The sequence below is a fragment of the Pangasianodon hypophthalmus genome, chromosome 13 (genome assembly GCF_027358585.1).
Source record: "Pangasianodon hypophthalmus isolate fPanHyp1 chromosome 13, fPanHyp1.pri, whole genome shotgun sequence".
NCBI classification, from domain to species: domain Eukaryota; kingdom Metazoa; phylum Chordata; class Actinopteri; order Siluriformes; family Pangasiidae; genus Pangasianodon; species Pangasianodon hypophthalmus.
Window position 1 is genome coordinate 21,491,983 of NC_069722.1, and position 15,665 is coordinate 21,507,647.

Sequence of the window (15,665 nt, forward strand, 5' to 3'; positions counted from 1 at the left end):
TCCTTAACACGCAGCAGATATTTTATATTTCTGAAAGATTGGCAAAAAAGTGCATTTGTGTAACGTACTCAGAAAGGGATACAACTAAGCATGGGAACATGTACTGTACGTATGATTATTAGGTTGTTTTCAAATGTGGCGAGTTATTCAAAATCTCCTACAAGGTGCGAGTTCTACACAATAACAAAAAAGCCAAGAGCGATTTTCTTAACAATAGTAAAGCACTTTCCTCGGATAAGTGAATAGCTGAACCCTTATGCAGTCACTACAGTGTTATATGACAATGCACCTTATGTTTTCTCCCATACTGTATACTGAAAAAGCCATGATATTAGGTATATTATACTGACTTAAGCCTAAACAGTTCCAGGAGCATCTCTAGTTGTGAATAATCGTGAACTGTCAGAGTTATAATTCACAGACCATACTTATGGTGCTGGCATTTCTACTTCTGTTTTATTCCCGTTTTTCTGGAGGCATAGTGGTACATATAAAACGACAAATAAAAAACTAAAATCCTTCCAGTGGCGTGCGGTGGTGTTTTAAAATGAGGAGGCAGTATATATATGTATATATATGTATATATATTTATAAACATTACATAAAAAAGAGAGAACAAATATAATTCTATTTTGTATTTTATTATTTTTTACATTTTTATTTCATATTTTTAATACTAATTATACATTTCATAGTGTTTTTATGCATTTTTACATTTATTCCAAAATAATAACTAAAGTAACAATTATTGCAGTAACAATTTGAACAATATTCTGGAAACACTTTACAATAAGGTTTCATTAGTTAACATTAGTTAGCTACTTTAGTTAACATGAACTAAGAATGAACAATACTTCTACAGCATTTATTAATCTTATTTAATATTATTTTCAACATTTACTAATGCATTATTAAAAATCAAACGTGTTTGTTAACATTAGCTAATGCACTGGGAACTAACAATGAACAACAGTATTTTTATTAACTGACGTTAACAAAGATTTGTTTGTTCATGTTAGTTAAAACATTAACTAATGTAAACAAATGACACCTTATTGTAAAGTGTTACTAATATTATTTTATTTGTGAACTGATGTTCAGCTGTTCTTTATAACAGTCAACTTATTTTCGGGTCATCGTCATAAAAGCTGTAAACACAAACACAGACACTTAGATACACTATATTACCAAAAGTATTCGGTCACTCATCCAAATGATCAGAATCAGGTGTCCTAATCACTTGGCCTGGCCACAGGTGTATAAAATCAAGCACTTAGGCATGCAGACTGTTTTTACAAACATTTGTGAAAGAATGGGCCGCTCTCAGGAGCTCAGTGAATTCCAGCATGGAACTGTTATAGGATGCCACCTGTGCAACAAATCCAGTTGTGAAATTTCCTCGCTCCTAAATATTCCACAGTCAACTGTCAGCTTTATCATAACAAAATGGAAGAGTTTGGGAACAACAGCAACTCAGCCATGAAGTGGTAGGCCACGTAAACTGACGGAGAGGGGTCAGCGGATGCTGAAGCGCATAGTGCAAAGAGGTCGTCGACTTTCTTCACAGTCAATTGCTACAGAGCTCCAAACTTCATGTGACCTTCAGATTAGCCCAGATTAGCCCAAGGAATGGGTTTCCATGGCCGAGCAGCTGCATCCAAGCCACACGTCACCAAGTGCAATGCAAAGGTTTGGAGGTTGCCAGGAAAACGGTACATTTCGGACTGCATTGTGCCGAGTGTGAAATTTGGTGGAGGAGGAATTATGGTGTGGGGTTGTTTTTCAGGAGTTGGGCTTGGCCCCTTAGTTCCAGTGAAAGGAACTTTGAATGCTTCAGGATACCAAAACATTTTGGACAATTCCATTCTCCCAACCTTGTGGGAACAGTTTGGAGCGGGCCCCTTCCTCTTCCAACATGACTGTGCACCAGTGCACAAAGCAAGGTCCATAAAGACATGGATGACAGAGTCTGGTGTGGATGAACTTGACTGGCCTGCACAGAGTCCTGACCTGAACCCGATAGAACACCTTTGGGATGAATTAGAGCGGAGACTGAGAGCCAGGCCTTCTCGACCAACATCAGTGTGTGACCTCACCAATGCGCTTTTGGAAGAATGGTCAAAAATTCCTATAAACACACTCCTCAACCTTGTGGACAGTCTTCCCAGAAGAGTTGAAGCTGTAATAGCTGCAAAAGGTGGACCGACATCATATTGAACCCTATGGGTTAGGAATGGGATGGCACTTAAGTTCATATGTGAGTCAAGGCAGGTGACCGAATACTTTTGGTAATATAGTGTATGTCTTTCATTTCATCAAGCTGAATGCTCACTAAAAACTAACAGTCATCACGTTTTCAGGCCATTTCAAGTTTCATCACATCCAATCATAACCGATCATATCCAATTATAGCGCGATGGAGGCGTTACTTCCTCTCACGTGACTTTCATTCTCAATGACCCCTCACTGAACCCACGGCACGTTATGGGGTCTCTGTTATACGTCAGTGGGCTGAGGGGAGGCAAGCCTCCGCTGTAACTTTACCTGCGGGTGTCGCTGTTGGACAGTGTTACTTTATAAAAACGAGTGACTTTTATACTTTTAATGTCACTTTTAGTAATATTTGCATCGTTTTATTTTTGCAATATCGATTATTTTCTCATCCAATTTTTTGAGGAGACACTGCCTCCCTTGCCTCCTCGGAGGAAACGCCCCTGGAGTACAAGTATTCCTATAAATAATGACAACTTCAGACTTATAACTGTTTTAATAAAAATGTGGGTCTGAATTTTTAACCAGTAAGCGGTCAGCTAGGTCCTGACTGTTTATAACTGGAGCTAGATAAACCGCTGACAAAAAAAAAAAAACCATGAATAACCATAAACTGATATTAAGTGGAACTAGTTAAAGACAATTGGTGGATGAGTTTGAGATCATATCACAATACTTAAATGCAATATGCTACTACAATATGATTCTACAAAATGCAATATGTATTTTTATTTGGATTTTTTATGTGAATTATTTATGCAAATGTATGCTTCATCTATTTCATATGTGTCATTCAGAGGCAGAAGCAATCAAAATTTCTATTTCATTTGAGGAATGACAGATTTCCAAAAAGTGAAAGCTGTGAAGCTGTACAGCAGTGGAACCAACTTGGTGAACTTTGGCATACTTGTAGAGCCACTTAGTCGACAATGTTGGAATTAAAATGTTCATTTCACCATGAACACAACCTTCAGAGAAAGACTTTGTAAAGAATTTAGTTCATTGAACGTTGATTTATTTTAATCTTCTGCCAGTGATGAAAGTAGAGATCATTAATACAATCAGCAGTATTAATTCCTTTGGGGCAATTACGTCAGAATTAATTTGCCACCACTAACTGCTCATTTTGTCCACCAAAATGTTTAGTGAGGTCTCTGTCGATCGGTGTCTATCTGGCAAATTATTACTATCATGGCCATCGACAGTAATAGCTTCCTATGATGAGGACTATTTCAGAGCACGGTAACAAGAACAGGCACCTTAGGAGCTTAGATGGTGAGCAGAAAAACACAGCACAGCATCACCTTGAATATTGATGAGACTTTATTACACTAAACTACTACACATAGACTAACCTACTATAAACACATAACTCACACACAAACATGCACGCACATACACATATGAAAATGGCATAAGAGAAACCAGTGATAAGAGACAGAAAGTTGGGATCTTGGACTGAAGTATGAAAAGCACTAAACCCTGACCTGAGTGAACCATCACTGTGTCGGTATTAAATTGTGAATTAGTTAGGGAGTTCTTAGCTTAACTGCACCAGCTTAATAAAGTTGGAAGGTATTGATACTTGCTATGCTTGGTCGACGAATGGAGGTAGCTGTCGGTGGTCAGAAGGTTCTAGTTGGATTGGAGTTGGAGAATCTCGGAGAAGTCGTTGGTCGTCGATGGAGAGAGTGGATGGAGACTGGACGGCCGAGCGAAGAGGTGAGCCGGGCTGTGCCAACAAAGAGAGCATCGGGGGTTCTTCCAGTTCCCGTTCTCTTCCAGTTCCAGCTCCCAGATTTGCTTGGCTATGAAGTTTTTATGCAGATTTGGCTAAACCAGCCCTCTAGGGGTTTCAACCAACCAAAGATCAGCTTAGAGGCGATTGGTGCCTAGTTTGCCTGGTCCTGCAGCTAATTAGCATGTGACCCCTTTGGGACACACAACTCTCAATGTCCGTTATAGTTCAGTCTTATATGTCCTTTATGCTTATGATAAATGTGTGGTATGAGGTATTTAGATTTGCAACTCACCAGCGGTTTTAGAACATGAAAACAAACACAGATACCAAACATGACATACATAAGTGTAACCATTTGGCTTCTGGATACAATGGTATGGTTACAGAATAATAACAGGTCTAATATTGTACAGTTTCATTAAGAATAGGGTTGATTTATATTGTCAGATGGAATACATGAGTCGAGAAGTATTACCAAGCTTGAAACTATGTAAGAAGTTGCTGTAATTGGGCTGTACATGCTGAGGCTAGGTTACAGAGTGTCGCTCACAGATTCTTTGCCTCCTGATTAACACACTGTGTAGTAAGGGTACATTCGATAAACATGATGCACATTCACAGAGGCTAGATTGAGAAAAGAAAAGCACCTTTCAAGTTGAGAAGCATTGGGCATCGAGTTTTGCTGACACGATGAGAACAAAAAAATCATCTCAAAAAGGGGTGAATTACAACCTTTTATTGGGGGTCTACGCATTCATGTGGCCATTAGCATCCCTTCATGTTTGACAGTTGGTCGTTTAGCCCAAACGTGTTGGAGCCATCTCAAGGCTGTTCTTTGTAAAGGAATGTCTTTGTTTGTCTTGTTTGTGGCTTGAGTCGATTTTCTCGATGATCCATGAATTCCTACAACTTCCAAAACTGTTTGTTGAAATATCATCTATTAATTGTTTAATCAAGAAAACACTTGTGCTGTTATTCATTTTTAATGCCATTTTCAGTATAAAAAAAAGGTAAATAATTTGGAGAAGATAAATACACACACTAATTTTAAGTTTCTTCTTTGTGATTATTACCAAATATGTACGCTTTTTTCCATGTTCAGTTCTTTACTTGAAACTGTACCAGAGTACTGAATCCAGATCTCCTGTAACAAAACAGTGTCTAAGGGACACTTTTTACTTTCATGTGGGCAAGAGAGAGAGGTCACGTATGAAGCGTGCGGGGCAAAGAAATAAACACATTCATTAACATGATCATGTGGCACTGCATGATGCATTTACAGAAACTTTAGTAACTGGCTGGTTAGAGTAATAGTGCTTTAATTTAGGGTACTAGTTTATTTATATGGAACAAATGAAAGTAAACAACTTTTTTGCTGAATCTCGTCGGATCTCAGATTCCCTTCTCTCGTCTCAACTAGATGTATTTGTATCTGTTTAGAACATGTTTGTTCTGTTCATTCAGAATAATATATTTGTATTTGGTCACATCCCTAGTATATGTGTTTGAAGAAGGGAGAGATAGAAAGACAAAAAATTAATTAAAATAAATACAGCAAAAGTCAAGAGCTAGAACACACCTACTATAGAAGAATTCAATATCAGCAGTTTCTATTGCGGTGTTTCACTAGATAATAGTTTCACACAGTGTGATAATGTTACGTCTTTCACTTACTCTATTTTTCTGATGTTCTAATCTTCCTGTATAATTTCCTCCCTGAGACTAATGATTACTTACTGACCAAGGGTAACAAAACACAGACTCTCTCTCTCTCTCTGTCTCTCTCTCTCTTTCTCTCTCTCTCTCTCTCTCTCTGTCTCTCTCTGTCTCTCTCTCAGGTTTCATGGTGTTTGTGTCTGTGTGGCTCTGTGAAGTCATCATCCTTCTGTCGCTGTTAGTGGGAGCGTTTTATATCTACACCAGAATCTACAGGAAACAGAAAATAACTGAGAGTAAGCCTTTAATACTTACTGTCATGGAACATGTGCACATTATCAGAGTGCATATTCAAGTGTATATGTCAAAAAGTAAAGAGAGAAGAACACGAGCAGCTAGAAAATGTAATGTCTAAAGCTTTCATGGTGATGTAAATGTAGTGATCACCTGAGTGACATTTCCTTCCACAGATCAGGAAGCTCTGTAAACCTAGATTAGGAACAGAAGAAGCAGTCCACGATTGCTCTCCTCCCTGCCAGCAACCCGTCCACCCTGAACCAGCAGAAATGTATAAGCATCAATAACAGATTTGTAACAGAGAAAACAAATTTTATTCCTCAATCCACATCTACTTTTCAAAAACTAAACCAGACTCATGATTCCTGCAGATTTCCTGATGAACCAAGTGCTACTTTTTAGAATTGTTCCTCTTAAGCTTTATTTTTTAATATTCTAAAATACTGCAATGCTTAAATGCTGCTGTTCCAATTATGCTTTTGTAGAAATCATTTTTGTAGACTCTTTTATAAATATAAATCTAAGTTTAAGTGTATGTGTGGAGGCTGAAAAATATCTATTGTGAGTTGTTGCTTTTTGTTTCCTAAAACAAACATGATCCAGTTCCTATTTATGGGTGACTCTTGCTATTAAATCAGTCCACTCAAGACATTACGTGTGATGAGTTTTGTGACACTGGAGACTTGGCAGTATTTAGAGGATCCATGTGTGAAATCCAGACACAGTCCAGAAATCAGCGTCCATAAAGCTTTCCATGTACAGGGGCAAGTACGAAGAATATTAAAAAAAAAGCATTATAAAGCAATAAAGAACAAATAGTGTCGTCCTGTGTCAGTATTTTTCTTTCTTACACACAACTGATTGGCTGATCTACGTGTTCGTGTGTGTACTGCTAAAACTGTAAAGAGTATATGTATAGAGTTAGGACTGATTTATAATTAGCACATCAAGGTGTCACTCACTTGCAATTTAAACTGAGTTTATTTGTAATACATATTTACTGGGAATACATTAGAAGAAAAGAAAGTAAAGTGTGTGATTGTGCAGGATTAAACTGTCTATTATAATGACAGCTAGAGCCTGTATCACATTATATTAACATATGTCACAATATCATAATTGTAGATATGTGTAAATTAATCCATTATACAATATGACCATATCACTGTGTGTCACGCAAACACGATCTGTCCCTGGTTACCTCAGATAATATCAATTTCCTTTCTAGTATAGACATAAACAGTGATATGACATCAGATACCATGGTCCTATATGACAATCCGTCTTCTGTGAATATAATGAGCCCCAAACGACCTGAGTGTTGTGAGATGTTTATAGATCATGTAAGTTTGAGTGAGAAAAATATTTTCTCAGAATAGATAACCAAACCACAGTGGTGCTGACTGCACAAGTGACGAGTTCTCACTTACAAGTCATGGGGGCGAGGCGCTGCACATTGAAATATTTTACTTTAATAAAGAAACACATTTCACTCAGCAACAGAGAGCTGTTTATTGATCAACTCTATGGATAAACTAGGAAGATTTTTCTTCAATGGACCGGCTAAACACACAGCCACATATCTACTGTAACTACAGAAAATGCTCATTGTTGCATTCTGTCCATCTCTTTCTTTCTGTCAAGTAACTTAGAGTACAGGAAGTGAGTGGTTATTACAATAACTATGGAACTTCCTCTATTTCTCAGTAAAGCATTATTAGTGCTGTAAAAGGAGCTTCAGTTTACTATTGTATTTGCTCATCACTCACGACCAAGATCTCTAGCAAGTACAGAGAGAGGACTGTTCTCTGGATAAAATGAGAATACAGGTCATCTTTGGAATTCTGTGGATTTTCACACAAGCTGCCATGGGTAGGTTTTATCTTCTCAACATGCACAATTTATTTATTTTTTATGTACAGTTTATGCTTTATGGAAAGACAAATGAGACTTAAACAAGTGAGATCAGATATCAGTAAATGGGTTGTCTTTTAACGAACACTTCCTGCACTTCAAAAGTACAAATTTATTTATTTTTTTTTGTGACTGCCTTCATCAATCAAATGATGTTGTAGAAAAATAACCCATAAAACCTAAGAAAAACAGGACTTCCTCTGGCACTAAATGGTCTAATATATATTTTAAAGATGGCATGTTGACATGCAGAATTGGCCTACTGCTTAACCCTGCGCAGGCTTTTCTTTTCTATCATCAGTGTTAACATGCAGCTTTAAAGGAGTGTAAAGCAAGTTTTCACAGTGCAATTTAACGATGGGTGATCTGACAAAAATATCTTATCACGTACTTAAACACAATATGCTACTACAGTATGATTCTACAATATGCAATACTGTATGTATCACAATATACTTTTACTAACACAATATATTTTCGCTAACACACCACCAGCACAACAGTAGTGTTGCTTTAAAAAGTGCAAAAACTGAGTTAATAAAATTTTCATTTAAGGAAAGATACTACAGGCGAATAGGATTTTCTTTTTAAATACTATACATCACAGTCAGTCTTTGCCAGTGTTTTGCTGATATTCTTACAAAACAATTTTATTGGATTTTTTATCTGCATTTATTTATGCAAATGATTTTTCACTAAGCACAGACACATCCATAAGACATCCTTTAAAACTTTTAGTTTAGTGTTAAAAGATGTTCTCTCATTAGCAAACATAGAAGTTATTAAGACATTTTTAGACATCTCCTGATTTGCTTATCCCAAACCTTAATAACTCAAAAACAAGTATTCCTATAAATAATGACAACTTCAGTCTTATAACTGTTTTAATAAAAATGTGGGTGTGAATTTTTAACCAGTAAGCGGTGAGCTAGGTCCTGACTGTTTATAACTGGAGCTAGATAAACAGCTGAAAAAAAACATGAATAACCATAAACTCGTATTAAGTGTGGTGGAACTAGTTAAAGACAATTGGTGGATGAGTTTGCGATGGGCGATCTGACAAAAATCATATCGCAATCCTTAAATGCAGTATGCTACTACAGTATGATTCTACAAAATGCAATATGGATTTTTTATGTGCATTATATATATACAAATGTGTCATTTTGCATACTTTGTATATAATCAAAAAGTGTCTTTAGGATGATGTTGGGGGAAAAAATGCTTATTTCATTGTGAACACAATCTTCAGATAAAGAGTTACACAACAGTTAGTTGAGATATCATTTATTTATCATTTAATCACCTGTGCTGCCATTTTTCCAAATAAAATCAAAAAGTAAGTAATCAATTGGAGAACACACACACACACACACACACACACAGAGACACACACACACACACACACACACACACATTTCAGGTTGCTTCTTAGTGATTTTCTCCAAATATGTTCACTTTTCCCCCACTTTCATTTCTTTATTGAAAACTGTAGCACAGTACTAAATCCAGCTCTCCTGTAATAATGGAGTGTCATTTATTAGAGGATAAAGAGGTGTGTAATAATATCAGTGTGTAAAAATTTTAAGAATGTTCCTGATTTTTTCTTCCTCTGCAGGTTTGCTGGTTCAGGATCCTGTTGTCTGTAGATTTACTGAGAGTAATCAGTGTTATGTAGCTCTGGGACAACGACTGCACCTGCCAATGCCCCTGGAGGAAAAGTTAGAGCTAAAGATCATAGACATGACATCTACCTCTCATTTAATTATAAGATATAGAAAAATCCAAAGTAACCCACCAAAACCAAATCCCCCAAGATGGCAATTTGTTAATGAGAGTAAAACTATGATACTAACCAGTGCAGAGAGGAGCGACTCTGGAACATACACTTTAGACACCTATGATGCAAACGGGAATTCTAAAGCCAATTATACTCTCCAGCTAAACATTGAAGGTAGGACCACACAACTTCTAATCACATCACACAGCACACTACAACATTTACAAGTTATTTGATAAATATATAAAATATATCCCTTCATTCTTGTTACGACTTCCTGTTTGGCTGTTGTTGTTGTTAACATTAGCGTCTAGGGATGTAGGAAGTCAACACCAAGAATAAATGAATGAAAAAGAATGAAAGATGTTTTGAGAATCGGGGAGGCTGTCTGTTACTAAAGGGGATGAGATGTGTGGAGTAATGAATCAAACAGAAACCGAGAATGCTGATCAGAAAAACTTTAGTGAGGAATTAGGTCCATCAAAACACTCGATTGCTTTTCATATTTACAGTGACGATAGAAACGTCAAAGAGTAAGGAAGATGATATTTACAAAGTTATATACATTAAAAAAACAACAACAGTGTGAGACGTGAGCGGAGCTGAAAGCAAAGAAATTAATAAAACAAAACACAAACTAACTGCAACCAATTCAACGCTAATCTAAACAAAGAAAAAGAAAACAAAAACAAATCTTCAGCGTAAACGCCAACTAACTACGCTCACTAACAAAACATAAATACAAGCATTAGCTCCCGCTCCTGTCCTAGTGTTTTTCCTACAAGCGATATTCTACATGTTGCTTTGTGTAGGTCACGTGACATACTAACCTCGTCTCAACACTATGAGTCAAGAGATAAATCCAGCCATCAACACTTGAAGAGAGAAAGGGAATCACATCACAACACAATCAGGCAAACAGCCAGAGTCAAATCAGAGACGAGCAAATACAACATGTAGAGTAAAGGGAGCGATCAGAAATAACTCAAGATCAACTAACAAATCATAATCGCTGATTCAGTGACACACAAGCGAGAGCTATCAACAAAGCAAAAACGCGCTCTCTCGTCTTGCGTCATTTCCTTATAGTAGACTGAGGGTGCCTTATTGGTTCACAGATGGGTGTCGTCATCACGTTCACAGGGAAGATCGACCGGTCGGATGTCCAATCACAGGATCTAAAAGTGGTAACAGTCAAAACAAGGCAGATAGCAAAAGACAAACCTCCCACAATATTACAGGACGGAACAATTCTACAGTCTCTTATTTATGTGTAGGGTCCTGTTGAAAGTGAATATGGCAAGTTTGCTATTTTCAGTGTTCTTTTTGTAAAATGTTTATTGTTTAAAATATTGTAATTAATAATTAATAGGTTTATTAATATACGCTATTGGACATGCAGGAAAATAAAGGAGAGATTATGGAGCTGATTGGGTTTCCCATGGGGGAGAGTTCAATAAGGACCTGATGGGTTTCCCATGGGGGAGAGTTCAATAAGGAACTGATTGACAGGTCTTATGACAAATTCCACCAGTGACTACATATTGGAGAACGGGACCGAGTGAGCACTTGGAGATATTTTTGTTGCCGTATTTCCAAGGATTTTCCTGTCATATGGGCCCCAACGAGGTCACCAGCGCTGGAACAGGATAAGAACTATTTCGCATGAGAGTTTGGTTGAATTTGTCTTCTCAATATTTCCAAGTTAACCACTGAGGTTAAACTGTGAACATTTCCAGACAGACTCCTACCTGATTGGGGTTTGATCTTTTCCTCTCCATTCCTGCATTGTCCATAGGGGGTGAGAATTACTTCTGAAACTTGAAGGTTGTTTTGGTGTTAAATATTGGGTTGTGTGTTTATTTTTCAGGAGTTTTTTTTTTATAGTGGGTAAAGTATTCAGCATAATGGAGAAATAGAAGAATAAACATAACTGAAGGGTGGATTTATACTTTATTTGTGCTGTATTAATAAACAGGGTTATGTTGCTAAGCTAACTGTTTCCTTTATTTTATTTGTTTCTTTCCTTTTCATTGCTTATCTACTGATGGATTGTTTATTTGGTCGTTTGCCTAGATTTAAATAAATTGGGTATTTTTTATTATTTTGTTTCTATGGGTAGTGTGTGTCATTTTAGCTGTACATAGACTCTGTATTTACATTCTTTAACATCCAGCACATTTCACCATCACAAGCTGGGGACCCAGAGATTTCCTTGTGGGAAGCTATATATGTAAATGTGACACTGGGTTAGACTTCACCCATTGGTACTTTACCAGAGGTTTCTGGGAAGGGCCAAAAAGGGGTTACATATGCAAATGTGGTTTCATCTAATAAACTATGTGGAAATGTATGTACTTAAAAAATGAGGCTTTTGACATTGTTAGAATTTAAGTCTTTATTTGACTGTGAAGAAGCTCTCAAGAGAAAGTCTTTTACAGAAATGTTTATTAAAGACTTGTTAATTTTTATTTGTTGAAAATAATTTATTTATTGTTTAATCAAGAAAATGCCGTGCCTTGTTATAAAAAATATTTTAAGCCATTTTTTAAAATCTATCATAATCCTAAGAATAATCAATATTTTTGGGAAATCCTCTATAATATCCTTTTAATTAAGGAGAGGAATGAACATGTAAAATTTCATGAATGTAGGTCATCTTTCATGAATGCATTTTTGGTTTGATAATGTGTTTAGTACTTACAGGCATCCATAGTAAATTTGTTTATCTCTAATCTGCAGCTGAGGTGTCCTCAGTGAAATTGTCGTTCAGCTGCTTGTCCCCTGGAGTCATGAAAGTGTACTGTTCTGCTGATGGAGACAACCTCCGCTTCAACTGGACTCCTGATTTAAACACACTCCCTCAACTGGAGAATGGGAACAGCGCTCTCATACTGAATAAAGATCATCATGGAAACGTCACCTGCCGTGTAGAAAATCATGTCAGCTATAACAACAATACCACTGAACTCCACCCATGTCCTGGTGAGTCTGTCTTTTTAAAATAATGATTAGACAAACAAAAAACAATGCAGCAATTTGTGAATACAGAGACAAAACAGCCAAATACCTAGTAAAACTTACTGAGAACGAATAAATGAGTAAATGAATTAATTGAAAGATAACTCAGTCCCTAAACACACAAATAGCTAGAGGCAGAAATCGAAGCAGTGTATAAATTCTGGCTCTGATAGTTCCTCAACCTCAGCTACATCACTCAAGTTCATAATTTGTCTCAACTACGCATGCACCTAGAGTATGTGCTACTTAAAAAAAAAAAAAAAATCCTGCTTGCACAATTAGTATTTTTTTGTACCTGATGGTATGAACTAATTTAAACCATCCTGACCCTGACCAGGCAGTTACTAAAGATACATGAATGAATTATAAATGCATCACGCAGCGTCTTTGTTTTGTCCTGCAAACTTCATATCAGACCTCTTGCTCGTGACTGCATGAAAGTAAATCTTGCAAACTTTCTTGTGTCCCGTGGCTTAGTCCAGTCCAGATTCACTCCTCTAGTCTCAACCTGATGTCCTGTGAACCTTTCTGGCAAGCCTTCTAAAAAAAAGTCAAATAAAACAATATTAACAGTGTTTGCATCTGTATGCATTGTAATTCAATGACACTTCTCGTATACAGTAAGTCTTTGAAGAAGGGAGAGAAAAACAGATTTACCAACAAATAAAATAAATAAATACAGCACCTGTCAAAAGCCAGGACACACCTAGTTATAAAATAGTTCTGTGTTCAAAAGGCATGACATTATGCAGTACCTGGAAATAAAATATTAAGCATAGTTTTTATTTTATTTTTCAGAATCTACAACTTCAGCATCATTTCTTGCACAGTTTACTAATGGCAAAGTTCCTGCTGATGGTAAAGTTCTCAGTTCCTGCATTTTTATATGTCTGTTTGTGCTAATGTCCTACTGAATAAAACACAGCAACATGACAGTGCTTCTAAAAATAATTAAATACAGCAGTAATATTATAGCATACACTAAATACTCCCATATAAATGGGTTTTACTCATGATACTAAATTGAAGTGATGGCAGGGAAATAAAACACAGACAGGGACGTGTAAGAGCTCAGAAATGCTGTGAGAAGACAAACAAGACTAGAAAGAGACTAAGAGGATAATCAGTGAACAAGGCCACTGAAACAACAGGGCCAAGCTGGCATTTGACCCACTACATTTCAAAGTATTGCGATGCCACGCAACTTCATTTTAAATGCTCTTCTTGACAATATTTACAAGTATATGTAAGTATATGAAGAGCTATTCCTTCATCTTTGTGTGTTCTTGAATTTCTAGAAATTATAGTTATAGTATTGTGTAAATACATAAATAGTTAGTTTGTTGTGCCATGACCAAAGATGACTTTCTGTAAGAAGAAAGTTATCTATATATTATATATACTGTATATTTTATTTTATTCTTCAGGACCTACTACTGCAGTAGTCACTTCCACACTGTCTAATGATGGTGAGTCTCTCAGTTCCTTAATTTTTTTTTTGTCTTTGTGTTTGTATGTACTAATTTTCTCCCTGAGACTAACGATTACGTATTGACCAAAACACATCAAAAATGGCAGTGCTTTTAAAACAATTAAACAGACATATAATATAGCACACTCTAAGTACTCCCAAGTGAATGTGTTTTACTCATGATACCAACTGGAACAAAGGTAACCAAACACAGACAGGGATCTGTAACAGTCGAGAAATGCTGTGAGAACACAAACAAGCACTGTTCCAGCTGATTTTATTTAAAAAAAAAAAAAAAACCCTACCTAACTACACTAGGCCTAAACCGAAAGATAGGCAGAGCTAGAGGCAGAAGCAATCAAAATTTCTATTTCATTTGGGGAATGACACATTTCCAAATAGTGAAAGCCGTGAAGCTGTGTAGCAGTGGAACCAACTTGGTGAACTTGTCACTAGATTTGGCATATTTGTAGAGCCACTTAGTTGATGAAGTTGGAATTAAAATGTTCATTTCACTGTGAACACAACCTTCAGAGAAAGACTTACAAAACCGTTTGTTGAAATATCAATTATCAATCTATGAATTGTTTAATCAAGAAAACACTTCTGCTGTTATACATTTAATGCCATTTTTTAAAATAAAAAAGGTAAATAATCAATTTGGAGAAGATAAATACACACAAAGTTGCTTCTTTGTGATGATTACCAAATATGTACGCTTTTTTCCATGTTCAGTTCTTTACTGAAAACTGTACCAGAGTACTGAATCCAGATCTCCCGTAACAAAACAGTGTCCTGTAAGTGGATCAGAGGTGTGGTTCACTGTGTCAGAATAATGAGACAATTATTTCAAAGTATTTCCTTTCTCTGCACGTTTGCTGTTTCAGGATCCTGTTGTCTGTAGATTTACTGAGAGTAATCAGTGTTATGTAGCTCATAACATTTCAAAGATGTATTTCAAAGAAATAAACACATTCATTAACATGATCATGTGGCACGGCATGATGCATTTACAGAAACTTTAGTAACTGGCTGGTCAGAGTCACAGTGCTTTAATTTAGGGTACTAGTTTATTTATATGGAACAAATGAAAGTAAACAACTTTTTTGCTGAATCTCGTCGGATCCCAGTCCAGATTCCCTTCTCTCGTCTCAACTAGATGTGAACCTTTTATTCTAAATTCTAAAAAATAAATCAAATAAAAAGGAAAAGTGTGCCTCCTATTTGTATCTGGATTTGTATCTGTTTAGAACATGTTTGTTCCGTTCATTTAGAATAATGTATTTGGTCACATCCCTAGCATATGTGTTTGAAGAAGGGAGAGATAGAAAGACAAAAAATTAAAATAAATACAGCAAAAGTCAAGCGCTAGAACACACCTACTTATAGAAGAATTCAATATCAGCAGTTTCTAGTGCGGTGTTTCACTAGATAATCTGTTTAATAAGATGATTTTTTTTTCTTCTATTTCTGCAGTGCCTGTATGTGCTAATTCTCTCCCTGGGACTAATGAT

The 15,665-nt window shown here is 36.4% G+C and overlaps 1 protein-coding gene and 1 long non-coding RNA gene across 7 annotated transcripts in view; one reads left to right on the forward strand and one right to left on the reverse strand.

The window, feature by feature from the left end:
* LOC113527856 (uncharacterized) overlaps positions 1 to 15,665 on the forward strand; it is a 43,360-nt gene that overhangs the window by 16,020 nt on the left and 11,675 nt on the right. For 2 of the 6 annotated variants that reach the window (XR_008303361.1, XR_008303360.1), the window contains exon 9: positions 5,851 to 5,963. Coding sequence is in view for 4 of the 6 variants with exons in the window: in XM_053239335.1 (XP_053095310.1) it covers positions 7,783 to 7,837; positions 9,498 to 9,833; positions 12,402 to 12,644 (634 nt within the window). In the remaining 2 variants the exon portion in view is untranslated. Of the gene's footprint in view, positions 1 to 5,850; positions 5,964 to 6,765; positions 7,838 to 9,497; positions 9,834 to 12,401; positions 12,645 to 15,665 lie in introns of those variants that run through there. The other 4 variants (XM_053239335.1, XM_053239334.1, XM_053239332.1 and 1 more) reach the window with 4 other exon arrangements.
* Positions 9,151 to 10,797, reverse strand: LOC128319899 (uncharacterized). Its single transcript, XR_008303362.1, has 3 exons — positions 10,490 to 10,797; positions 9,736 to 9,777; positions 9,151 to 9,589 (listed from the first exon to the last, which is right to left on the reverse strand). It is a non-coding gene; the product is annotated as an uncharacterized LOC128319899 (long non-coding RNA).